This window comes from Syngnathus typhle, linkage group LG15 (genome assembly GCF_033458585.1).
Source record: "Syngnathus typhle isolate RoL2023-S1 ecotype Sweden linkage group LG15, RoL_Styp_1.0, whole genome shotgun sequence".
NCBI classification, from domain to species: domain Eukaryota; kingdom Metazoa; phylum Chordata; class Actinopteri; order Syngnathiformes; family Syngnathidae; genus Syngnathus; species Syngnathus typhle.
The window spans coordinates 3,119,394-3,143,202 of NC_083752.1; the positions used below are offsets into that span (position 1 = coordinate 3,119,394).

At 47.6% G+C, this 23,809-nt stretch overlaps 4 protein-coding genes across 8 annotated transcripts; 1 reads left to right on the top strand and 3 right to left on the bottom strand.

Moving 5' to 3' along the window:
• Positions 1–1,423: 1,423 nt before the first annotated feature.
• tmem248 (transmembrane protein 248) lies at positions 1,424–6,108 on the bottom strand. Of its 2 annotated transcripts, XM_061299486.1 has the most exons (8): positions 5,784–6,108; positions 4,961–5,119; positions 4,556–4,844; positions 4,307–4,457; positions 3,971–4,154; positions 3,758–3,901; positions 3,615–3,659; positions 1,424–3,537 (listed from the first exon to the last, which is right to left on the bottom strand). In XM_061299486.1, the coding sequence occupies exons 1-7, from the start codon at positions 5,784–5,786 to the stop codon at positions 3,639–3,641; spliced, it is 951 nt and encodes a 316-aa protein (XP_061155470.1). In that variant the 5' UTR covers positions 5,787–6,108; the 3' UTR covers positions 1,424–3,537; positions 3,615–3,638. The 2 variants fall into 2 exon arrangements, with proteins under 2 accessions (XP_061155470.1, XP_061155469.1); XM_061299485.1 differs by having other exon boundaries at positions 1,424–3,659.
• A 747-nt stretch (positions 6,109–6,855) lies between these two features.
• LOC133167821 (dynein regulatory complex protein 1-like) lies at positions 6,856–8,838 on the top strand. Its single transcript, XM_061298793.1, has one exon. The coding sequence runs from the start codon at positions 6,953–6,955 to the stop codon at positions 8,801–8,803; it is 1,851 nt and encodes a 616-aa protein (XP_061154777.1). The 5' UTR covers positions 6,856–6,952; the 3' UTR covers positions 8,804–8,838.
• A 139-nt stretch (positions 8,839–8,977) lies between these two features.
• On the bottom strand, positions 8,978–14,756 carry lig3 (ligase III, DNA, ATP-dependent). Of its 2 annotated transcripts, none has more exons than XM_061299750.1 (21): positions 14,683–14,756; positions 13,555–14,030; positions 13,307–13,444; positions 13,007–13,219; positions 12,785–12,936; positions 12,483–12,649; positions 12,336–12,413; positions 12,095–12,263; positions 11,851–12,006; positions 11,492–11,623; positions 11,337–11,416; positions 11,069–11,156; positions 10,926–11,003; positions 10,724–10,847; positions 10,520–10,662; positions 10,368–10,442; positions 10,058–10,204; positions 9,842–9,977; positions 9,686–9,765; positions 9,509–9,616; positions 8,978–9,409 (listed from the first exon to the last, which is right to left on the bottom strand). In XM_061299750.1, the coding sequence occupies exons 2-21, from the start codon at positions 14,015–14,017 to the stop codon at positions 9,167–9,169; spliced, it is 2,970 nt and encodes a 989-aa protein (XP_061155734.1). In that variant the 5' UTR covers positions 14,018–14,030; positions 14,683–14,756; the 3' UTR covers positions 8,978–9,166. The 2 variants fall into 2 exon arrangements, with proteins under 2 accessions (XP_061155734.1, XP_061155733.1); XM_061299749.1 differs by having other exon boundaries at positions 9,686–9,768.
• A 339-nt stretch (positions 14,757–15,095) lies between these two features.
• rad51d (RAD51 paralog D) lies at positions 15,096–19,684 on the bottom strand. Of its 3 annotated transcripts, none has more exons than XM_061299754.1 (10): positions 19,280–19,684; positions 19,145–19,206; positions 18,216–18,334; positions 16,745–16,826; positions 16,469–16,603; positions 16,082–16,174; positions 15,924–16,014; positions 15,739–15,809; positions 15,506–15,668; positions 15,096–15,430 (listed from the first exon to the last, which is right to left on the bottom strand). In XM_061299754.1, the coding sequence occupies exons 1-10, from the start codon at positions 19,359–19,361 to the stop codon at positions 15,252–15,254; spliced, it is 1,077 nt and encodes a 358-aa protein (XP_061155738.1). In that variant the 5' UTR covers positions 19,362–19,684; the 3' UTR covers positions 15,096–15,251. The 3 variants fall into 3 exon arrangements, with proteins under 3 accessions (XP_061155738.1, XP_061155737.1, XP_061155736.1); XM_061299753.1 differs by having other exon boundaries at positions 15,096–15,406; positions 15,507–15,668; positions 19,280–19,682; XM_061299752.1 differs by having other exon boundaries at positions 15,096–15,406; positions 15,507–15,809; positions 19,280–19,683.
• Positions 19,685–23,809: the final 4,125 nt, after the last annotated feature.

Consider the following 23,809-nt stretch of genomic DNA (forward strand, 5'->3'; position numbering starts at 1 on the left):
GTGCTTAATTCCCACGTTAACCTCGTCCATCTGGACATCAAGTTTGAGTGCCCACACGTTCCCTTGAAATGCAACAGGTTGGAGAAATGACAAACTACACTACAATAACGGCTTTGACTTTGGGTCACCTGTAGAGAAAATCATTTACAAACACCCGCTACGGAAAGCCTGGAACCGCCCATGTGAAGTCAACAGGTTGGACCGAGCTATGGCGTTCCAACGCAACAGTTAAGTCGTTCAAATGGATTGACAAAGACGTATCCACAGTCGTTCAACCCTATCAATAGTCCTTTGAACGTATTGACAAAGGCATTCTAACATATTGGTAAAGAAAGCACTTCAATTGAAATGTTCTGCAAAGTCGTTCCAACGTATTTGTAAAGTAAACATATTGATAGTCAATGTTAAAATATGCTTAAGTATGAAACGGGAATGAAGATGCAGCTTGTATTCAATAATTTGGTTTTGAATTGTATTTTAATGTATTGATCGTTAAATTATAACGTTTCATAGCACAGCAGAAGCACACACGTGATCAAACGCTGCAGCGCCATCTGGTGGTATCTGCAAAAGCACATTTACTTGCATGCATTACGGGGCTGTGTTCGAGATTGGAATACAAACGTGTTCATTTGTATGGAGACAGCAGGGTGGAATTTGGGGGTCGGTTCAAGCGCCCATTCTTCCCAAACAAGTTACCAAGGTGTCAACACACGGAAAACCCCCAAATCAAAAGTGCAGCTTAAAAAGTTCTGACGCGTTTAATGTTAGCAGGGCTCCTGAGTGCGTCTCAAGTGTTTTGAGGGATTTTTATCCTGTCAAGAAAATGGCCCTTCTTCAACTCTTCTCAAAATTGGGGGAGATGAAAAAAGTAGGGGTGGGGGGGGCAATGTAGCTTGTCTTTAAAAGATCAACACTGCCCCCTGGTGGGGAAACCGCAAAACACCCCCTGAGCTGCGTCGGCGCAAATTGGTATCTCGAGTGATTGCTTTGGTCACCTATTGATAAGATTGCTGCAAGATTGATTGATTCAGGGTTATTGATGAGATTTCAATCAACTGTGGATAATCTAGTCGCCTTGTGATAAACTGTCACCTTTGGGATTGATTTACGTGGTGGTTAAAAAAGATCCAACATTTGAAGTCACCTGATGATTGTTGTGAGAGTGATCTATTTAGAGTGAACTGTTGATTAAAACTGTCACGAGAGTCATTGATTTAGGGTCACAGCTTCATGAAATTGTTTGAATAATGGTCGCCAATGCATGACAAAAATGCTTTTTGGTCGACAATTAAACTGGGATTCATTCTTCTGGTGCATAATATGGAAGTAAATTGAAAAAGAGAAAAAGAAAACAACAGCAGAATGGGTTAGGTTTTTTTACTTGTTTGTTAAATAAAACCGCCCAAGGATAAATTCAGTGTTTATGATCAATGATTGTCAAATGTTTATTTGAGAGAACTGCGGCAAACATCTGTTCCTTTCGCTCACTGCCGTAAAAGACAAAAATAAATTATTTTAATCATAAATATAATTATACAAAGATTTTTTTGGGTGCAGGAATGACTAAAAATAAAATAAAAAAATCAAGTCAAAATGTGCAAGGAATCTACAAGGTGCGCTACGTATCCAAACAAAAGTAATTCAAATTAATAATTTAAGGTTGATATATATGAATATTTATACATGGACTTCACAAGAAAACAACGACGCAAACATCACCCGTCGAAGGTAAGGCAAGTTCATCTTTTTGCGCCAAAATCAACGCAAAGCCAAAAAAAATCCGCGAATGACAAACGGCGACGTCTTCACATTCCGCTAAAACGCTAGCATGCCAAGTATCTTGCACATGAACACTGGTCAATTGTTTTTACGAGATTTTCAAGAAAACAAAACAAAAAGGAAACAAATAATAAGGCCAACACAAAAAGGAAGCAGTCGTTTGATATAATTTCACTTTTTCAGTCTCTATTAGTCCAACGGTACCACCCGCACATTTGTTAACGCTAACCAGGAAATAGGATAGTGACTGATAGCAATTAAGAACGAGCAAAAGTCTCCATTTGACCAGTGCTACTTGAATATAATTGCATTTTTTTTTTACACTGCTCACTGACACACTCAAGTTCTAAATGGCGTACAATGTTAACCCGGACATTTGCTGATCTTTTAAAAAGAAATAAAATTCTACAGTTGTAAACATGCATGAATACAGAGCAATAATGTTTACGCAAAAAAAAAAAAAAAAAAAAAAAGGGGGGGGGGGGACTGCGTGAAAATTAAAAACCTTTTAACGGCCAGCTCAGGCTATGTGGAACAAGTTTTGCACGACTCAAATGTCGGTTCACGTATTACTGACTTAACCACAGACAGGGAGGTAGCATGCTAACTAACAGGCAGGTAGAAATAACATGATGCTAAACGCTTCACTTATGCAAGCAGTTTTTGCATGCGAGCTAACAAACGGTAGGACTTGAACATGTTGCTTATTGAATTAATCCATTTAAAAAAAAAATGTTCCTGGTTTACAGCCAACGTGAAATGTCACAAATGTGCTTTCCATCTTTCTTGTTGGTTACCCTGCTAATTGCCCAGGCAAAGGTTATTATTCGAGTGATGTAATGCAACTTAAAATGTTGCACTGTATTCTTGCTAGTGTTAATCGGCATGTTACAAATGTGTTTTTTTACATTGTGCAGTTTCATTAGCGTGCACAGTTAACATAAGACATTAAGATTGTGTGTTCTGGTCGTACCGTTTGTTAGCATGCTATTCCTGATTCACAAACTAATGTTAAGTTGTCACAAACACGTGTTCAATTCATAAAGTTGTGTTAGTTAGCGTGTTACTCACTGGTTCACGCCTCCGCAAATTCACATTCAGATCAAAGTTGGTTAGTTAACGTGTTACTTCCTGGTTTGTGCTACTGGTGTTGCGGTGCTAACAATTCTACCTTAAGCGTGGTTATGCTTTTGCCCGTGTTTCTATTCTGTGTACCAACAAAAGGCTAACGAGAAATTGGAATTGTTTACATGCTAACCTACTCCAGAGGGATGCTAACAATTTAGCTGTGGCTCTAATGGGTTATTTTTTTGTAGCATTATTGCTGCTCTGGAATATACTGTCAGGGCAAAAGTCTGTAATTATGAACAAACACCGCCAAATTATTTTGGACCATTTTTTGTTAAAACGCTAGCAACAACTATGTAGCGTTAGCATGCTGACTAACAATACAAATCAGTCAGCTCATTTGCATCCTATTTGGGCGGGCCCTTTCTTTCTTTTTTTCTGCCTTTGTAGCTTTCCCAAGTGCGTGAGTCAGACAAACATGGCACGTTCTCATTTGACTTAAATGTCCTGATATGGCATCCGAGGACCCAAGAGGCAAATCAAAAGTAATCCGCTCCAAAAAAAGAGAGAAGAAAAAAAGTTCCTCAACGTCATATTTACACCACAGATGAGAGGCACTTGTATCTTTGGTTGGACCATCCCAACATCATTGCGAGGAGAAATTCAAAATCGTTTCCGAGAGTCCGCCTGGCAACACGGTGAGTCGTCTCTGCGTGATTTATTCCTTTTTACATTTTTTTTTTTTAAAGGTTTTGTTATTTTACCTTTACGGATCCCGTGGTACACGTTTAGCCTTCTGACAGCGCCACCTGAAAGACAAGAACACAAGTTTGAGTCCACAAAGTTTTTTTTCTCAAAATAAAGTGTGGGGACGTACATCGACATCAAAATTGCTTTTGAAGCCTACCTTCTCGGGAAAGAAATCGGGGCTACTTTGCCGTAGTTTTACTGGTCTGCCCTTGATGACGGCGTAGCAGAACATGGTGATGACCATGACGAACAGAAAGTAGCTGGTGTGCATCAGGTGCAGGTTGATGAGGGAGCGGTCATCCTGGTCAAAAAACTTGCTTGGTTAACATCGGCGAGCATGGTCAAGCGTCTTAATCTCCCGGCGACTTACGTCGGGCACGATGACGGTGAGCTTGGGGTTGACGGCGTGGTAAACCTTGCCCACGGCGCCCTTGTAGCACCAGAAGGGGTTGTATTCCTGGCTGTACTTGGTGTCCGAGTCCCGCACGGTGGTGAACACCTTGTACCAAGACGTGGCATTGGTGTACGTCTCCGGCGTGCAGTGTGGCGGAGTCCTGTACAAACGAGATCGTTCTATGAAGCCTGTTGATAAATTTCATTGGATAACAGAAAATAGAGCTAATGCTAATTTCACTAGCCTGGAAACATTACTCCACTCACTTTTCACCTGTATGTGTTGTTTTTTTTTTCTGATGGGGCAACTCACAGTGTGACTGGAAAGATGTTGCTGACCGCCGTGATGGTCATGCAGGTGCTGAACACCACCTGCTCGCAGTGACCGTGCAGAAGGCAGTCATCTGCGTTCCAGGACACGGGCAACGTGAACGTGATATTGATCTCTTCGTGCGATTCACGGCCTGAAAAGCCAGAAAATAGTCAATTTATATAGGCCACTACTCAACAAGGCCAAAATGGGTGTCATGAGAGAGGGAAAAGAAAAAGAACTCTCCCTCACCAGATAGGCCAACCTGCTGTCCCAGGACAGTAGCGTACAGGTGGGTGATGTTACGCGAGTAGCCGCCGAAGGGCCGCTGTGGGTTGAGGGTGAGCGTGATGGGCACCGAGATGTTGATGTAGCCCGAGTCCTCGGAGAGCAGCGTTGACGGCGTGCTGGGCCGCGACTGCCCGCTGGTCGCGGCCAGGCTCTCGGGCGTGGTGGACTCGTTGAGACCGTGCTTGATGGTCTCGTTCTCCGACACGCAGAAGTCCACCTCATTGTAGCGCAGTAGGAACGTGTTCCAGTCCTGAGGAATAACAATACAGACTCAGAAAAAATACGCTTCATCACTCACACGCTGTTGTTTCACTTGGCCGTTATTCACCGTAACCGACACCTCTCGCACGACAGAAAGGGACCTACCTCGGTCAACTCTGGAGACTTGATCTCCTTGATCTTGAAGAAGTAGCCGATGGTGAGGAATGCAATGGCCACGGCGCTGACACTGATCATAAAGATGACCAGTGGCGGGCGGTTGTTGATGGAGCTTCTGAGGTTCTCCAGAGGGTTCAACAGGTACACCTGCGCAGCAAACACAATGGTTGCGTTAACAGACAACGCATTCTTCAAGTTGGTCTTCTGATCAAACTGTTTTAAAGGTCTTGCGTTAACTAATCAGTGTAAAACATGATAACTACCCTGACTTCATGGCTGACTGCAGCCTTATGCACACACACTTAACTAACCTTAACCGTTTCTAAAACAAATCCACGTGTTTCAAGCTTAAAGCATCAAAATGCTGCATAGTTCCCACGGTCAGGAAAGAGTCGGAGTTACGAGCGTTCAAGACTTAATACATGTATTTCCAAGTAGTTTTCAATACTTAATACGTGTATTTCCAACTAGTTTCAATACTTTAAATAGGTTAATAGCAATTTTTGAGACGTAAACTATTTTTCCCCCCAGTGTGAATTCGCAAGAAACGAAACCACACTTCAGTTTTGCACAACCCATTCTCGTTTACTCAATACGGTGCTCTTAAGGGTACCTTAGACAAGTAAACAGGCGGAATTATTTTTAAATAAACAAATATCCTACACTGTTTCGTGCAATGTCTGTTGTGTTTGTTGGGGTTTAGAAGCACATTACTCACTAACGCTAGACTCTGTCCTGCCCGGCGTAAACCACCCTAAAAACTTCTATTTCAATTATAAAACAGTCGTGGGTTATATTAATCCACACTTACCATTTTCTCCGGCGGGGGCTGCTGGCGAGGAGCTCCGCGTAATCACTCGCAACCGAAAAGCAACTGTTTAGCCTAGCCTAGCCTAGCTCCGATGCTAGTCAGTAGTCAGCCCTCCCGCCCGCTGCCGGCGCCGCCGAGCTAGTCGTTGGCCTCACCGGGGAAAAACTACTCGCCCAGGGTTAGAACGCTGTAGAACAACCGGTGTAGGCGAGTGGCGACAAATCCAACAGCACCACGTCCCATTCTTGTTGTAGTTTACGTCCGCGAAGGCATAGCTGAGAGTGCCTAGTGCTCCGCCCATCCGCAGTGCGCGTCTCTTAGTGATGTGCATTCCAGTTCTTTGAGGTGAACAGAGTTTGTAGAATCAGTTCACTCAAAAGATTCGTTCAAACGAATCGTTCAATGAATCCCCCCCTAATCCTTCAATGGGCATTACCGACACCTACTGGTTGAAGTCATATGAACTGAAAAAAGAACGAATCACTGTAGGAAGTGATTCGTTCACTCTCGTTCACTGAAAAGAGTCGTTAGTTTGAACGAACTGTTTACTCACGAGCCAACACTAGCGTCTATCAAATTGAGCGCTCTGACGTCACAAGTCAGGCCACACAATGTTGGAACTGTCAGTTGGTAAACAAACAAAAAAAAAACTAAATTTCTCAGTCTACACTGACAACAAAGTGGTTCGTTAAGTTTTGGAAAATGTCCATCAGAGTTCCTTTGTGACGTCTGCTTTGTGCTTTGCTACGCCGGTGCGTTCAATGCACGTCGTAAATCAAAGACGTTCGAACGAGTTAACCTTGTCCAAAATGGTGGAGGAAAGTAGAAAGGAGAGTCCTTCAAAATATATAAACGATAAACAACTAAAGGCTAATTTAACATTTACTTGTCCTACTCTGGTTAAGCTAAAGGCAAAGACTTTCCTTCACAATTTTTATTGTTCACAATATTCAATAAAAATCCGACCTTTGAACACCAAATGTAAATAAATAAAACTCAGTCCTTTGCTCACATTAGAAAAAAACAAAAGTCCTTGGTTCATAAAAAGTATGACGACATCACCCAACCTCAGACTGTGATGCAATTGCACATCATCTAATCACTGAGGAATGATGCACTTTTGACTTTAGTTGTTGTCCGACCAGACCGGAAGTCGGTCATCGTTTCAGATGCAGAGCCAGGAAAGTGGCGCGACCAGGCCGGAGAGCCATGAGGACCCCCAAGCGGCGGCGGGCAGGGAACCCATGACGGCCCAGCGAGTCATCCGCCTGCATTGCGAGCTGCTCGCTTTCTTCACCGACCTGCAGACGGCGGCCGACGCCAAGCAGTCACTGCGGCAGACCAAGTTTGAGGAGGCCCTGCGGCTGCGTATGGAGCGCCTGGATAGCTCCAGGGAGTTCAGCACGAAAAAGTTGGAGGAGATCAACGACGGCTGGGCTCAGTCCACCACCAAGACCACGCTGCTGGACCTCCTGGACTCCCTGAACACTCAGCGCACTCTGTGCTCTGAGATGTTGGACCACAAGATGGAGCTCATCGGCGAGCTGCAGAAGAACTGGGTGGACGGCGACGAGCGCCACTCCATCGACCTCCGCAAGCAGAAGGAGGCCCTGGACTTGATGATTGAGCGCATGGACAAGGTGAGGCACATGACCATGGCCAACAAGGAGCTGGCGCATATCCAGAACCCGCATGACATCTTCTTGACGCAAAGCCTGCGCGAGTGGGAGGGCTTCCAGACGGAGCTGCGGGCTCGGCGCGAGGAATGGCTGACCCAGAGGAATCTGGCCATGGAGGAGTACGAGAACGCCATGCCGTTGCTGGAGCTAGCGCAGGAGCAGTGCAACACGGCCAAGCGCTCCATCGACATGAAGCTGATGGAGCTGGAGCGGGAGCAGGAGGAGATTAAGGGCAAGCGCAACACACTGGATGCCCGCAAGCTGAGCTGCGACGAGAAGCCCGAGGTCATCTACCTGCTGCGCAAACGCGTCAACACGCTCAAGGTGCAGCTGAGCGACATCATGAAGATGATCCAGATGGAGGTGGAGAGCTTCCAACGGCGCGAGCAGCATCTGCTGGACGACATTCGTCACAGCATGGCGCAGCACAAGCGCATCCAGAAGAAGATCAAGCACTTTGCCCTGTTTGACGCGCAGACCTTTGTGAAGATGTCCAGCATGCTGGAGGCCGAGGTGAAGCTGCTGGCCGAGAGCGCGCTGGCGACCGACTCGCACCTCTGTTCCCACCTGGGCCTGACGTGGGAGCGGCCTACCGCCGTCATCGAGCGCCGCTACCCCATCCAGCCGCAGGACCGCTTCGAGATGGTGGCGCAGGTGTACGCCGAGAGCGTGGCCGAGGTGGACGCCGAGACCATGAAGGCGCTGCTGGGGTTGCTGTCCGACGAGCTGGGCTTCCTAATGGAGAACAGCGAGCATCTCGGCTTCCTGCGCAACGAGCGCCGCACGGCCGAGAAGCTCCTGGGCCTGCTCAACGCCTTCGACTTCTACGACGACGACCTCAACAGGCTGGCGGCCTTCCTGCTCAAGTATGAAGAGCAGCACCGAGAGCGGGCTGAACAAAAGGACGGCGACCCAGATGACGGTGACCCGGAAGGCAGCGACCTGGACAGCTGCGACCCGGCCAGCGGCGACCCGGATGGCGACGCCCCCGTACAGCTCATCCATCCTAACAACGTCCTGCCCGCGTTCTTGAGCTTCGTCAGCTACCGCGTGCACTGCATGAAGAATTCAGCACTGCGTCATGATCTGGACTGGGACGATGATGCAGACAAAGCCTTCTGGGACAGTTTGGCCAACATCATCCCGGAGGAGAAGCTCAGAATCTGGGACGCCGCCGAGATCGCCTTGACCAAGTACCTGGCCGTCCTGGAGGAGAACTCGGAAATATTCCGTAAGAATGTCACACTGGAGGAGGAAAATAGAGAGCTGCGCAGGCAGCTGGCGTGCGAGACTGACGGAAGTGCTTTTCTGCTCAAGGACTTCCTGGAAAAGGACGGTTAAGATCCAAGACCCGCTGCTGGAGCCCCACGACAACCAACAAGATAATAAAAAAGTGCAAGAACAAATCAATTTCCATGTGTCATTTCAAAACCCTCATGACCTTCTGACTACTGTGAGCCTTTTCCGCATAAAATTAAAATCCTCACATACGAGTCATTAAGTACTTCAAACTCATTGAATGATGAGATTATTTTTTCTTATTTCATCATATTGACATTTTATTTTAAAAAGCACACCATTGCTTCACACTTGCTCATCATCATGATTTTTGTTACAAATGAGTGTACGCGCCTCGCGGTCTCCGTAGCGTGACGGCTTGAAGTACGGACAGAACAAATTGCTTTTTTTTTTTTTTTTTCGCAGCTAGCAGGGCGCAACCACGCGCCTCTTGCGGATGCACTCCCAGATCCAGCCGACCGTCACCCGCTGGGCGCGGCTGCCGCCGTCGCCGTGCTGATCGTCGGCCAGCGTGTGGGTGGCAGAGGGGGCGTCGTAGTCGTCCACCAGGTCGCCGTCGTACGCCACGAAGTAGCGTCGCAGCTTGGCAAAGTCGTCCACGCTGGACGGCAGGAAGAGCTTGACGCCGCTGAAGATGTCCAGAAGTGTCTACAAAAAATAAATAATGAGGTGACACTTTTGTTTTTTCCCCCCCACGCACATCACTCAGGCCAGATTCCACTTTTCTCAATGAAATCCACGTTATACCTTGTCATTGTTGGACTCCAGCATCTGCGGGGGAGGAGGAGGCGGCGTGGACGTCACCTTTGCTGCTTTGGCGTGCCCGTTGCTCTGCACAGTTTCGCTCTTCCTCGGCTGCCAATCCAAAAATTTAAAGTCGACCTGGGGAGTTTTGTTTTCGCCAAGCGCCACAGGCAGGCATACCTTTTTGGGGGCGGGTGTCTTGACGGCGGGGGAGCCCGGCTCGGATTTCACCGCCTTGCGTTTGGCTGGTGTGCTGTTACCTGCTTACAAAGACATCCTTTTGTGTTTCAAAACTGGATGAAGTCACAAGTCAATGTCCCCCCCCCCTTGACTCACTTGTCTTCTTGGGCGGGCCGCTTTCCGGCGCAGGTGAATTGCTGCCGCTATCTCCTCCCGACTCGCCCTTGTCTTGGCTGGAAGATGCCGCTGTCACTTGAAAGTCAGAGTTCTCTTTGGAGACCCGATACAGCTCCTGGCGGAGCGGACGGCGGCAGGACCCGTGTCAAACGTCAGCATCGGCGCCACCTACAAGTCAAAGCGGCTGCGACGTACTTTGAGCTGTGGCAGGTTGGTGGCGCTCTTCCAATCTTTGTCATCGCGGACGCGCGTCATGCGGGGGAAGCGGATGGAGATGCCGTCGGCCGTGTGCATCTCCGACTTGGAGAACTCGGCGCCCGTGATCTCCCACACGGGCGCATCCTGGGCCGCCGCAACACACTTTGATTTGTATCCTTCCACAAAGACTGGTTTTGCTTTTGCTTTTGTTTTTGTGGTGATTTGGAGGCCTTCTGTTTTCTTGTATTTGATTGGGAACTTTGAAAAACTTTGTGTGATCAATGGACTCAACACAAGCGTGACTCACCTCGGGACTGCGGATGAGGAAATCCGGGTAGTAGTTCTTGACGATTTTCAGCCAGCTGGGGATTTTGCCGGGATCCTACGGAAACACGTGCACAGAAGAGACGCATGAGGTACGGTCGCGCAAGAATTCCCGGCAAGCTCGCCCGCACCGACCTTGCTGATTTTGACAACATCCAGCTCTTTTTGGAGCCGGGCCAACATGGCGTCATCGTAGCCGCCAGAGCACTTGGTGACCGTGCACCACTTCTTGGAGTCCGGGTCGTAGCAACCCATTAAGAAGCTGGACATGATGCCTCCTAACACGGCGACAAACGCATTTGTTGGGATGGTATCGTTTGACGCCAATTCCAAACGCACCGTTGGAGCCTTTCCCGTAGAAAGCGCCAAGCACCACCAGGTCAGCCGTGTCGGCCATGGCACCCTCGTTCAGGTAGTCCTTCTTCACCTTCAGCCAGTGACGCTTGCCCGGCTCGTACGAGCCCTGGGGCACACCGTGTACACAGTCATCATCACGACATGTGCTCGGTCTCGCGAACACGCCGCAAAATACGAGTCTGACCTTGACGTCTTTGAGCACCAGGCCTTCCAAACCTTCTCTGATGACTCGAGTGATCATGTCGGCCAGGTCTCTCCCACGCTATCGCACATGGTGACGCATATTTAGCGTGCGGGTGAAGTCCAAGGCGGTCGGTGCGCTCTTACCGTCACGTGCTTCATTTCAGAGAAGAGGATTCGGTTGGGCACCTCCACCATGTTGTCGTGCAGGAACTTCCTGCGCTCGCACAGCGGCCTGCGGACAAAAGAGAAAAGATTTCATGTGTCATTATAATCCAACCGTGAGTCGCGAGACACGTTTCAAATGAAAATAAACAAGGATGTGTAAAAAATAATGGCGGTTATGTCAAACAAAAGACCCAGAAGTCGGCGAATTTACATTTGTAAATTGTTTCCATTGATCTGTCGCCTTTACCTTTCCATGAGACTTTTGCCATTGAAGTAGATGCAGTCAAAGACAAAGAGGCACACGTTGGCATCTTGAAAGGCGGCTTTCTGAAGGACAAAAAGAGGACACGCTGGCGACATGAACTTCTATTTGGCGTTTGCCGTATGGGTGGAGCCTCTGACCTTGTGCACGCCCAGCGTCCCAAAGGGGAGGGGCTTGCTGGTGTTGGTGTCGATGAGCAGCACCTCGGCGTCCAGGATTATACTGTGGCCACCGGGGAACGCCTGCGGGATGTAATCCTTGAAGTGGACCACCTGGTGACGACCGCAAAAAATGATTCAGATGAAATCTTAGGATGCATGTCCAGCAGCACCCTCTAGTGGCCAGACTGTCAAGCCTGGAGTGTTCACTGGCACATGCTGAGAGAGCAAATGTTGATGAGGCCTTGTGGGAAATGTCCCACTGTGTGCATCACTAGAGGCTGCTAATCGTACAAGTACTCCTACTGATTAGCGTGCGTGCGTGTGCGTGCGTGACTGACTTTGTGCGGCAGCACGGGTTTGAGGCTGCGGCTGAAGTAGCTGAAGCTGTCGCCACTCTTGTGCACCTGCACGCGCTCGCCGTCGTACTTGATCTCAGAGTACATGCCGTTGGGGCACTTCTTCATGGCGTACTCGATGGATTTGCACGCCTCCGCCTGGGCGGGGGCGAAAAGAAAAAGTTTGACAAAAGGACTAGGGGCATTGAGAAAACATAACTGCAGAGAAGTGAGGAGCACAACTCGCCAGCATGGGCTGAACGGGGGTCATGAGCGAGGCCTCCACGGTCAGCAGCTTCCTGGGCCCCGAGCCGTCCGACGCGTCCTGCTGGTTCTTCAGCACGCGCTCGATCACGTCGCCCAGGTTGCGGGAGGCCTTGAAGGCGTCGTAGGCGTTGGGGTCCACCGCGTCCAGTCTGCCCGCAGAAAGACATTCGTGAGGGGAAAGCCGGCCATTCTCGCCGGGCGTGAAGCCATCGGCCGCCTACACGTGCTTGGCCCCGGCGTTCATCTTCAGGTCGTGCTTGATGAGGCGGATGATGCATTTCAGGTCGTTGCTGGTACACCTGAGAACGGGGAAAGAGAGACGGTAGCGACGTGCGGCGTTGGCGCCAGCCAGCGACGCGGTGATTCACTTTTTGGCGATGTCCTCCAGCTCGGCCTGCTGCTCATCCTCCTTGGTGAGCTGCGCCAGGCGGGTGAGCGAGGCGTCCACCTCCTGGATGGTGAGGAGGCTCTTGGGAGACGGCGGGAAGGCTTTGCTCTCATCGAAGAACATGCGTACGGTTTCCGACACGTCACCCTGTTGTGGAAACACACGAGCAAGTCTCACCAGGCAGTGTGAAGACAACTGAGGAGCTTTTCCCACACAACGGGGGCGTGCGAGCGAATGCTGAGAACCGGGATGCGAGGTCTACATTTGGAAGGGGAGACAGACCTTCTCCAGATCTCGCACCATGTCGTCCTGGTTGCAGCGGAAGACACGGCTGAAGAGTTTGACGATCTGCTTGTCGTTGAGGTTGTAGACGCTCTTCACCACGCCGGGAAGCAGCAGCTTCACCGTCAGGTACAAGTCGCCATGGAATTTATCTACATGGAGACGACACAAATTGACATGGCCGCCAAGGGGCACTGCGCCACTTTTCTCGCCGGCGTCGACCTCCGCCGGTGCCCTTGCGCAGGAACTTCTCGATGATCTGCGTCTTGCTGTTGTAGCTGCTGATTTCGGCCACCGTGGCGCACAGCTTGCGGAACTCGCGGAACAGGCAGTCCTTGTGCTGCGGGTCGCACAGCTGCGTGGCCAGAGCGCTGCCTTGGTTGGCCTTAGCAGGCGACGACAAGGGCGAGGACGAGGAGCTGCCCGCCTTTGCCGCTGCGTGGGACGAACCGGGAGAATGCTAATTACAACATCCCGCAGTCGAATTCCAGCAAACAAAGGTACTAGCTTAATGTTGCGTACCGGTGAAGCCCGAGAATTTTCTTGGAGCGTTGAGCGGCGCTGCGGTGGCGGCGGCAGAGGGTGACGTCAGTTTGCCTGACGTGCTGGACTTGGCCGGAGTCTTCTTCTGGGGACTCGCCTTGACTTTGGACATCAGTTCTGCAAACACAAAGCACACACGCATCAGTGAGTGCTTCATGGAGGCAAGAGAAGCGTTGAAGTCGGTTGAAGTTGAAGAAGCAGCGACTCCTGACAGTTATGAAGCTTACCCGAGACGTGTCGATTGATGAGGTCTTTGTCCTCGTCCTGCAGCTCCTCCCAGCCCTCCAGCTCGGTGATGTCCTCGATCTTCTTAGTGGTGGCGCGGGCGCGCTCCAGCTTCTCAAAGATGCACTTGACGTGGTACCACTCCTTCATCTCGCCGGCTGACTCGCTGAAGGGGTTGGGCACCACCTTGCCGATGCGAGTCACTCCCTTGGCGATCTTGTCTTTGCACTTCTTGCAGCCGGCTGTGCCGCGCTTGGCGTACTCCACCAGGAAACGCTGCTCCGCCATGGCGTCGCCCCCGTGCAAGGACAGCAGGAGGCCTCCGTGATGCTCGAGAAGGCGGCGGCGAGATTCGGGAGGCGGGGCTAAGAGGCCCGAAAAGAATGTGCAGGTTGGGAAGAGGAGGGGAGCGAGGGGGCGAAGGCAGACTGTCTTCTTGGCTAGCAATATGACACGGCTGTGCATCAACACTTATAACCTGAGGAAGAACAGATTAGTTACAACAAGAAGGCCAACAATTCATCAACAGCTGATCAATTTTCAAATTAATCTTTTTTTTTTAGCATTAATTGTTACTTTACCTATTAAGTATTTCCCCCTCATTGTTCATTCAATTTTATTTTTTATCTAGGTTATTTTGGACTTTGATGGGGAATTGTTTTATTTACAGTCAAGATTTGCAGCTCAACCTTTGTTAATAAAGAAGTTCGAGTTGGAGTTTCTCTTTAATCTTTTTACAAATATGGATTTGATCTGGATTTTTTTTACCTTTTAACAAACGACGAACTTTGCTTTTTTTGCTCAAGAACGAAATTGCCTAATAAACGCCAACTCAGATTGACACTTAACCAGTACCATTGTAATGTTTATTTTGCCTGCTCTCGTTTTGCAGTGGTAATGGTAGATTAGTGGCTAAACCAGAAAACGAATCGTAATCAATTTCAACTGGGTGGGATGTTAAAAAACTAGCAATATGACTTTAGCTTCTAGGTTAGCTAGTCGGTTAGCTTTTTAGCCACGCCGGACACGACTCTTTACACGCCCCCGTTCACAGCTGGGTGTTTCTTTAACAAAAAACAATTGCATTGTGAATAACATTTGGATCCAACAAATGGTGGAAGCGACTGTACCTTGTCGATTCTTGGCAAAGTGGAAGAGTGAGGTTTAAATGGAGGCTCCGTGGCATTGTTGTAGCCGCCTGGGCAGTCAAGTAAACAATGTTTATGGTTATGGTTTGGTCACTTCCGGTAGCAGAGTAAATGTTATCACCCAGTGCGGCGTCAAATAGTATAATTTCACAAGTGATATTTGTCCATGTTATAGATGTGGGGCATTTAATTTATCAAATGGTCAGAGAGACTGAAACACGTGTCTGACTTATCGGCAATTTGTACTTTATTATGCGTGTACAAATACCTTTTCCGGTTACGCGTGCTAGGCGACATTAGCTTGATGTTGTGATCACTTTAGGGGGCTGCTCAATGGCCCACATTTGTCAACAAACAGGTTTTTGTCCTTCAACCTTCACGGAAAAAGGACTGGCTTGGACTTTTACACATTTTATTACAACAACAAATTCATATCTGCAGGAAGAAAATACATTTTCAAGAATATTGGTGAATTTGACATGATTAAAATAACAATATTGTGATTGTTAAATGTGAGGTGACACCAGAAAGAATTCCAGAAGGTCTCCTGGCTAATGTATCTGTATTCCACGTGTAAATTTACCCAGTGTCCTTAGGAGATAGTTGGTTGTTAAGAATTTGCCGCGTCCAGATTTTTCTCCCCTGAAGTGTTGTGTTCGGAGCAACTCCAACACTGAAGGTCCAACTTGGCTTGGATCAAACATGGCTGAGCAAGGTGAAGACATGATGATCACCATTTATTTGTGGTTGTTTGAAAGTAAACGTGCAGCTGTCCATCCATCCAGCAGGGGCCGTTATTTTCTTACCTGCCTGGAGGACTTGATGAGAGTGGCGGAGCGGAGAGAGGGCCGGCTGCTGGCTTCCGAAAGTCGCTCCAGCAGGACTCGGGTTCTTGGGATGTGAGTCCACGACACGCCCAGGCCCGGCTGCACCTTGCCCTCCTCGCTCCGCGTCACGTGATTGGTCACCTGTGGATGTCGCACTCACGACTAAATGACATCCTACAACGTGTGTGTGTGTGTGTGTGTTCCTCCTCACCAAAGCAGCTATGTTGAAATTCTTGGCCATGGTCTTGAGGGTGATGGCTACTTGGCTCATCATGTACATGCCTACACGGACAACATGGATCAAGAAACGTCGATGATGTGAGGAAAAACGTTTGTGGGTTAATCGATTTAGTAAGCTGCGTTTGCATTTCTGCACGGAATGTTTGGCGCGCTCACGTTCTTGATGCCTGCTTCCCAGCAGAGGAGCGATGACGGCCGACACCGAGTCCACAATCAGCGCCTTGACGGAGCCTCCGCTGGCGCTCACCTGCCACGGCAAATCCGACAGACGTTAGACGCCTGGTGGGGGATTGGCAACGGGTTTTTGCACACACCTGTCGAAGGCCGCCGCCGAGACGATGAAGACAGTCAAGCAGGGAGAAGACGTCGAACGCGCGATGCACGGCGATCCTCTGCAGTGCTTCCATCTGCCAGCCAAAATGACACTTGAGTTCCATGCGCGTTTTATGAGGTGTCGCTCATCTGAGGCTGGCTATAAAAAGTCTACACCCCCCCTGTGCAAATGCCAGGTTTTTGAGAGCAATATAAAGCATTTCAAAACTTTTTCTAGCATTAATGTGACATAATGTGTACAAATCACTTGAAACAGGCAAGTAAAAAAAAAAAAGTGCTGCCACAGTTGCCTATTTTTACTTTGCTCATTTTTGGGGTGGGTTCAGTGGAGGTGCACAGATTGTTGATCATGTTATCAATTTGGTGACCTGCTCGTCGTGGCTGCTTGTTTGGGTTTGCAGCATTTGGCGCAGGCGTCTCGCCGACAGTCCCCCCGTGGTGTCCACGAAGATCACGTTTTGCCTCAGGTGTTGCGCAACATGCGCCGCCACGCCCAAACACACCTGAAAACACCGTTTGGACACGGCAAGAAAAGACAAACATTTGTACAAGGTAAAGAAAAAAAACTGAGTTTGTAATTTGAGAAAATATCTCAATGAGAACAAAAATTGTAATTTGATGAGATTTATTTTTTTAATACTCACCTGAGTTTTGCCACTTGCTGGCCCACCTGCCAGCTCCGTAATCTCACCCGTGTACACGCCAGAATCCAGCAGCGTGTCCAGGCTGACAACAAACAAGACAATGACATGACCAGGAGCAAATTCTGGCCCATGTGCAAACGGCACCTTGAAGAGCAGACGGCAAAACCAAGTGGGGTACTTAAAAGTCACGAGGTGTGGAGCAAATGACCGTGACGCAGCGGCAGAAAAGACATTCCTCGCCAAGTCCCTGCGCTGTTTTTGATTGATGGTCGGTGACGGATGTCTCGCTTGGCTCACGTCGCATCTACATATCTGACGCCCCCCCCAAGGGATGCCCCCACACCCCTTCCCGTTCAGTTCCGCGTGAAGGTTAAACGCGGCCCAGAGTTGCTTGTTGCACGGCGTGATTGTGACGAGTGTGACCAAATATCCGGCGGACGTCCCCGGAGGAAAACGAAAATGACAGTCTTTGCCGTTTCTGCATCAATTGTCCTTCCAAAAAAAAAAAAAAATGCTGACACTTTGACTTGTAGGCACGAAGACCCGATTAGAACGTGATCATATTGGACTTTCGATTTCACCGAGCTCCCCTTATCCCCGACATGAATGAGGACATTGAATTTTTATGTTGAAGGAGGGAGGAAAAAAAACAAGAAAAAAACGTTTTTGCATGATGGATCAATGAGTCCGAGCAGCACGCTCATGCCCTTTACTGCTGCCCCCGTAAAGCACTAGGGGGCAGCCATGACACATCCAAGCTTCTCAAAGGGGTGCCCAGACTTTGATGTCATGCTTGAGAAACATTGACTTGACCGTTTAAAAATAAAATCAGCAGGACGCTTTGACTTCCTCTCCGCAAAGCTTTGCCTGAGCACCTTGAAGGCTCTTTAGCCATCGCTGCTGTTTGTATTAAAGCGGCGAGCAGGAGCCAGCGTGAACGTGGCTGCTCCATCAGACTGCCACTTTGGGGTCCAAATGGAACGAGGCCTGTCTTTAGAGGCTGCTTTTTCTCCGCCGCGCGCTCAGCTGCATTTTCCGCTATGCTCAACGTGGCTCCATGCTAATTCAATTTTGTGAAGCACGTCAGCGCGACTCGGGCTGGGGTTGATTGATTGAAGAGATGTGCGGTGGAATCTGGTTACAAAATAAATCTTATGACTGGTTTGACTTTCGTCTGTCCTTCAGTTTAAACAGGGAAGGATGAAATACGCCTAAGCACACAAAAAAAAAAAAAAAACGTTGACAACAGTGGCAGGTTTAAATCCAAACGGCTGACTCTGCTGTTCAATTTCGGGCATGGGTCCTTGAGACATTTTCGTTCATCCTGTCATGACCGCGTCCACCCAGACTTGCGCCATGCACTACTTTTGTCTAACTTTCAAAAGCGGAACTTCTCACCCAAAACAATAGTCACAAATAGTATTTGATGAAGGTAAACGGATGCAATACTTTGCCCATACACAGCGCTCACTCTGGGTTTCCTGTGGAGAGGATGGCGGTGGAGCTGAGCACCTCGTCGTAGAGGTCGGCACCACAAACGGGGAAGGCGGCGTGCTGGGCCAGCAGCACCCTACGAATGGCGATCAGAGCCTGCCAGACAACAACAAAATGACATTTCACCTTCCAGCCATAGAACTTGGGTTCAGGTGTTTAATTGGTTGCCCGACACCTCAGGTGGGAGCTCCCCAGGTGTCTATGAATTTGGCCCACAAGAGATCATTAAGCTCCAAATAGGTTAGATAAAACGTTACAAAATTCTGTGGTGGCTTAAGTAAGGGAGGGAGGGAGGGGGCAATCTTCGATTAATTGGTCATCGGAATTAAATCGTGCCAAAATAACAAAGACCCCTAATTTGAATATGATCGATTTTTCAACCCTTGGCATCTCGAGGCAGTGCTGCGTGTCATGGAGGGCCACTCGGGGTCACGAAACATCCAAACATGGAGAAAGCAGTGGCAAAAACACACGCCGCAGAAGCTTTCTGTTCTGAACGAAGTCAAATGTTTGGTGGGCGACGGGGCGCCAAGCTGATGACCGCAGGAGGTGAAACGATAAATTCTGGGCTGGCCTCCCATGACCTCTGCCTGCCCACGCCAAACAAGCATGCTCTCTACGCTGGGTACTTATTTATAAAAAAGAAGTTTCCTCTTGAAGAAGTTTCCTGTTGGCTGCCCAAGAGGTCAACACAGAGAATTTTTAATCTCAAGATCTTTTTGTGCGTGCAAATGATGAAAAAGTGAAAGGGTTTATATATTTTCAAGGGTTCAAGTCGCTAATGAGGGCTGGTTGATAGCCTGCACTATAAAATGTGCATCCTTTTTCGAGTTTGTTAACTAGATCTGGGTCCGTTTGATCCGAATAGCCTGTCCATTGCCCTTCCAAAATGTACACAATAATTACCTTATATGACGCCGAACTTTTCTGTGCGAGGTCCTCCATGTCCGATGAGACCAGATCTTCCACTGGAAACAACAAGACAGAAAATGACATTTGTCGTTCAAAATGCCGCTTATCGTTAGGAGGGCTCGTTCCGACCTGTTTTAACGTGAGCATCCCGCAAACGGCGCAATAAATCTTCATCCAGTCCCGGACACATCCCTTCCCGCAAGAGCACCATGCTTTCTCATTGTCCATTCACTCAATCAGAAATAAATAAGAAGCCTAAAACTCGTTTGGAGGACACAAGCGAGCTAGCGTAACTTTTGTTTTTAGCATTCTGCCGAATTTAGCTCAAGAGTGGGAGACTTCGCCGCCTCGTCACGTCCCTCTATCAAACCAACTTGACAAAATTGAAACACCGTCAGAAGTGACCAGTTTAAACGTTGCCTTGACGAAATCGATAACTTCTTGATAACTAACTTGAAAGCTTCATGTGCTGTTTCAAACGAGTTAGTGGTGGTTGGGAGGAACCGGTACTGATATGATGCATTCTGGGTAGTGTAGTTTCATCACAAGTCAATAGCGAGGAAAGTAAACGCGAAAAATCTACGCGATCTTTTACAACGCTCTTATTTACGCTTACGTTACCTTGGTGTTGAAAATAGTTTGTACTGCATGTTTTAGGAATAAGTAATGGAACCAAATCGTGCAGAATGAAAAAAAAATCTTCATTTTAAATGCTGTAATTATTTACATGCATTGTAAATATTCCTCTATCTAGTCTTTCAAAGAGCTCCCAAGATGTGCTGTGAGCAAACTTTTTCCGTGTTTTATAGCTCCCCTTTTAAAAGTTTCCACATTGCCATGGTAACCACGGCAGTCCCAGCAGGCTGCTCGGGAGCCATCAAGCCTAAGTGCGCGAAAAGCCCGAGGCCACGTTCAAATAAACACCTTTATTGCAACAATTCCATCTCCGCTACCCAATTAGCTGTCTCATTTAAAACAAATGTCACGGCTGATAAAAAGAAAAGATAGAAAAGTGGGAGGGAGGGAACAGGAAGTGCTGAAAATGCTACACTTCCTGCCGCAACGGAAACCTCATCTATAACAATATTTTTTTCAATGTAATATGTACGCTATATTTCATTTTACATAGAAAATAGGTCTGTTATTTTTCAGAAATAAGATCAGCAAAAACTAGGCCGAGCTAAAAAAAAACAAAAAAAAAACTATGCTTCTTTAACAAAAGTGTGCTGCCATCTAGTGGTCTACATTGGAATTACGCCCAAACTAAACGGGAGGCAATCGATAATTGGGAAAAAAAATAAAAATACACAATAGCCGTGGTGCATGCGACAGCAAAGATACATTTATTGTAACGGATCACGGGCATGACTTTGACTGTGAAAGAAAAACACTCCCGCTATCTAAATCAAATCTAAAAACATTTCCCTCCATCTAGCTGCTCATGTTGGACTACACGTTTGAGTTGATTTGCCTCCCTTTTTCTTCACGTTTCCTCCCGCAGGCCCGCCGAGCGGCTGTGATGTAGTCGGTGGGACATGATGGCTGGAGGTTATCAGGCTGCCGCAGATGTTCGTGCTGGCGTGACGACTCCAGCTGAGGCAGTAAAACCTCTTGTCCCGCGCGCCCAGTGGCCACCTCTTCCTGTCCTCAGCGTGCGCTGCCATTTTGGCTGGAGACCCATCACGGAAAATATACAGCCCGATTGCCGCAAATGGTGGTCATATTGTGCACGGGGGGGCGTCGTTTATTTACTCAAGTGCAGGTGAGGGCCAAGCCGTTTTGTATTGTTACTCAGTTTATGTCGAGTTTAAAAAGGAGCAAAAATGAGCTCAATGATAACAAATCATGCAAAACCTAAGTGCTACATTAGAAACCTTGAAGCAATGGATATTTGAACACAAACGCCGCAGCAGGACATATAGACAGATTACACACGGGTGTATTTTCTTCATCCTCCGCAAAGAACGCTGACTCTAGTCTTGTAGTAGGGCACAACTGGGGTTTCACCTATTTATGGATTTTATTTTCAATACAGGGCACTCAACGTATTCAGGAAGTTTGTCGAGAACTGAAAGTTTGTCCGAACTTCCAAATGAATAATTGCTGAACCGTGCCCCCTTAGCCCTTATAGGACAGGACATGTTGACAAATGTGTGTGCTGCTTTCTATAAAAAAAAAAAGGGCCCTGGCGTTCATAAAACATGCATGATAACTGGACTGCGCCGTGTCGCTGTCTCCTGGCACAGGGCTAACGCTTTGAAAAGGCTTGGAAGTCATACTTTCATTTTCTTTATCCAGGAGTCTTTTTTTAACACAGCACGCACGCATGCACGCACACGCACGGAGCAAAGATAAATAAAAAGGCCTTGAAGGTGTAATCATCAGGATAGAGAAGGAGGCCATGCTTCCATTGATCAGGGTTCAAACAGGTAAAACTTGACAAAGGTGCCTTTAAAGTGCAGCCCGGCTGGCCCTGCGCGATGAATAATGGCTCACTTGTCCTTGGTTGCAAAACTGCAAAGCCAAATAAAACAAGTGAGTAGAAAACAAGAAAAAAAAAAAGAGAAAAATCACCCTCCCTGTTAGTTCCACTGAGATGGGAAATAAAACACAAGGTGGTCGGTGAGCCGAAAGATGTTATTACAGACTCAAAGGAGCAGTCGGAGAAATCAAAAAAAATATTTGCTGCTTAAGAATCACGTTGATTGAATAACAGCTTGGAGAATTGTTGCTGTTGCTGTGACAACGCCAAACACGTATTTGAATGGTCTATCATAATAGTAATAATGATAATACTAATAGGGAGGGAGGCCCCATTATTGTTATTATTTTGAAAATTGATTAGGCGCACACGAGCGTGTTTTTATTTTCCTTCTAAATAGACGAAAACATTCAACCTGAAATGGCCTTGATTTGTGAGCGTAACAAAGGCAAGTGGTGCAAAGTGAGAGAAAGAAAGAAAAGCCATCACAACTTGAGTATAATATCGCATTTTCTTGAGTATTTTACATAGAAGGGGAAAATACAAGGATTTGCTTCCAAGAGAATACAGGAAATAGATCAGTGCTCTGTACACGAACGCGGTGGTCAGTGTGGCGGCGGTAGCGGTGAGGACCGACTTCCGAGTATAGCAGCTTGTAAGAAAAATACAAACCGGCGCACCCCGGCAGCGCTATAAAAAAAAAAAAAGAAGAAGAAAGAAAACAAGGCAGGAACACGGAGGAACCGAACATGGCAACGTATTTACATGAATGAAGAAGAAAAGCAAGCTGCGGTGAAAGCTGCGCTTCATCTGTACAGCAGAGCGACCGGCGAGGATTCGACAGTCAACGTAGAGCAGACGGCTTGTTTTCAGTCTTCGCCGGCGAACAGACAAAGAAGCCGACATTCATCCTGAGTGAGCAAAACTCCTCAAATGGGCTCAGGGAAAGCAAAATAAAACAACAACGTTTGAATGATGGGCTGAGGCATCCAGACAACCAGAAGCCCGGAAATCCCCAATCCAGATTTGAGTCTCGCTTTTGAAAAAATAAAATAAAATTAAAAAAAAGACAAAGAGGGCTAAAAAAAAAAAAGCTGGAACGTGGGCTGAGTTCCTGGACTCGAAGGCTTCTTTCCCCAAGATTTAGAATATTCAATTTGTGCATTTCAGTACTATGCAGCTGGTTATGTTTATTTGACTTGATACAAAAAGCTACAAGGCTAGATTCCCGCAAAAGCCCGAAGGAGACAAAACTGGAAATATCTCATCAGCATGTTCACTGGATCCGACTCTGTGGAGGTCAAGGTTCTCCTGGTGCATATTTTATCAGGGCAAATTTGATCTGTTGACAAAATTAATAGGGATACGTGGGCAAATGAAATGAATGGAGCAAAAACCTCGCTCTCCACTTTTTAAAATTTTCAAATAAAAAAAGAACAATTCTGGATTGGACCTTTCAGAAGAACTCTGGCGCCTTGACGTTTAAACGCGGCTACATATTGCCACAAAGAAAGAAGGAAAATAAAAAAATGTATCCAAGCCCTTAGATGCCCTTTAGAATGAAAAGGGAAACAAAACAATGATGTGATTCATCTCATGCTGACTTCATTAGGCTCAAAACTGGGAGCTTGTTTGATGAGCTTTCAGGACGTCGGCCGGCCTTCAAAATAGGACATCCTGCCGCTAATTAAAAGCCGCAACAGTTCGCCTTCTACTGGTGGATTTTATTTAAAAAAAATAAAAGAATTATATACTATATATCCCAAATTACACATTCCCCAGACTCTCTGCTACACACACAGCCATCTTGTCTCGAGCTGCATGAAATTACACACACACACACACGCGCGCAATTAATTACACACGCACACACTACTCATTGAACAACACATGTGGCACCAAGATGATAAATAAAAGTCAATAAAAAAAAAATTCTTGGATGATGCAAACTTCCTGATGTTGTGCTCTGTAACAGGTAACGAAATGCTCACAAGTTCTTCTGGCAAAAAAATGGCGAGCGTTTCCCCTGCGTAAGCGGCCATGTCTTCTGGGCCTGGCGTGACGTCATGGCATGCGCGTGATTATTCGAGCCGGGCGGGATTATATCGGGAGCGTACAAACGTTGACATGTTTTGTAACACGGACGCAGATGACGTGACGCTCAAGTGATCAGATAG

Bases quoted from the DNA above. Each gene is read 5' to 3' on its own strand.
- tmem248 (XM_061299486.1), bottom strand. The intron at 4,155-4,306 runs GTGAGTTGCCCC...TCGTTTGTACAG, and splicing joins AACATCTTTCCAGTCACACT to GACTCCGCCACACTGCACGC. The intron at 3,902-3,970 runs GTAAGTCGCCGG...TTTTTTGACCAG, and splicing joins TCACCGTCATCGTGCCCGAC to GATGACCGCTCCCTCATCAA.
- LOC133167821 (XM_061298793.1), top strand. From the start codon at position 6,953: ATGCAGAGCCAGGAAAGTGGCGCGACCAGGCCGGAGAGCCATGAGGAC.
- lig3 (XM_061299749.1), bottom strand. From the start codon at position 14,017: ATGCACAGCCGTGTCATATTGCTAGCCAAGAAGACAGTCTGCCTTCGC. The intron at 13,445-13,554 runs GTAAGCTTCATA...TTGTGTTTGCAG, and splicing joins CATCAATCGACACGTCTCGG to AACTGATGTCCAAAGTCAAG. The intron at 9,410-9,508 runs GTATAACGTGGA...TATTTTTTGTAG, and splicing joins TGGAGTCCAACAATGACAAG to ACACTTCTGGACATCTTCAG.
- rad51d (XM_061299752.1), bottom strand. From the start codon at position 19,361: ATGGTGCTCTTGCGGGAAGGGATGTGTCCGGGACTGGATGAAGATTTA. The intron at 15,810-15,923 runs GTGAGCGCGCCA...TTGTCCGTGTAG, and splicing joins GGGAAGCAGGCATCAAGAAC to GCATGTACATGATGAGCCAA. The intron at 15,407-15,506 runs GTAAGAAAATAA...CACCTTGCTCAG, and splicing joins TCATCAAGTCCTCCAGGCAG to CCATGTTTGATCCAAGCCAA.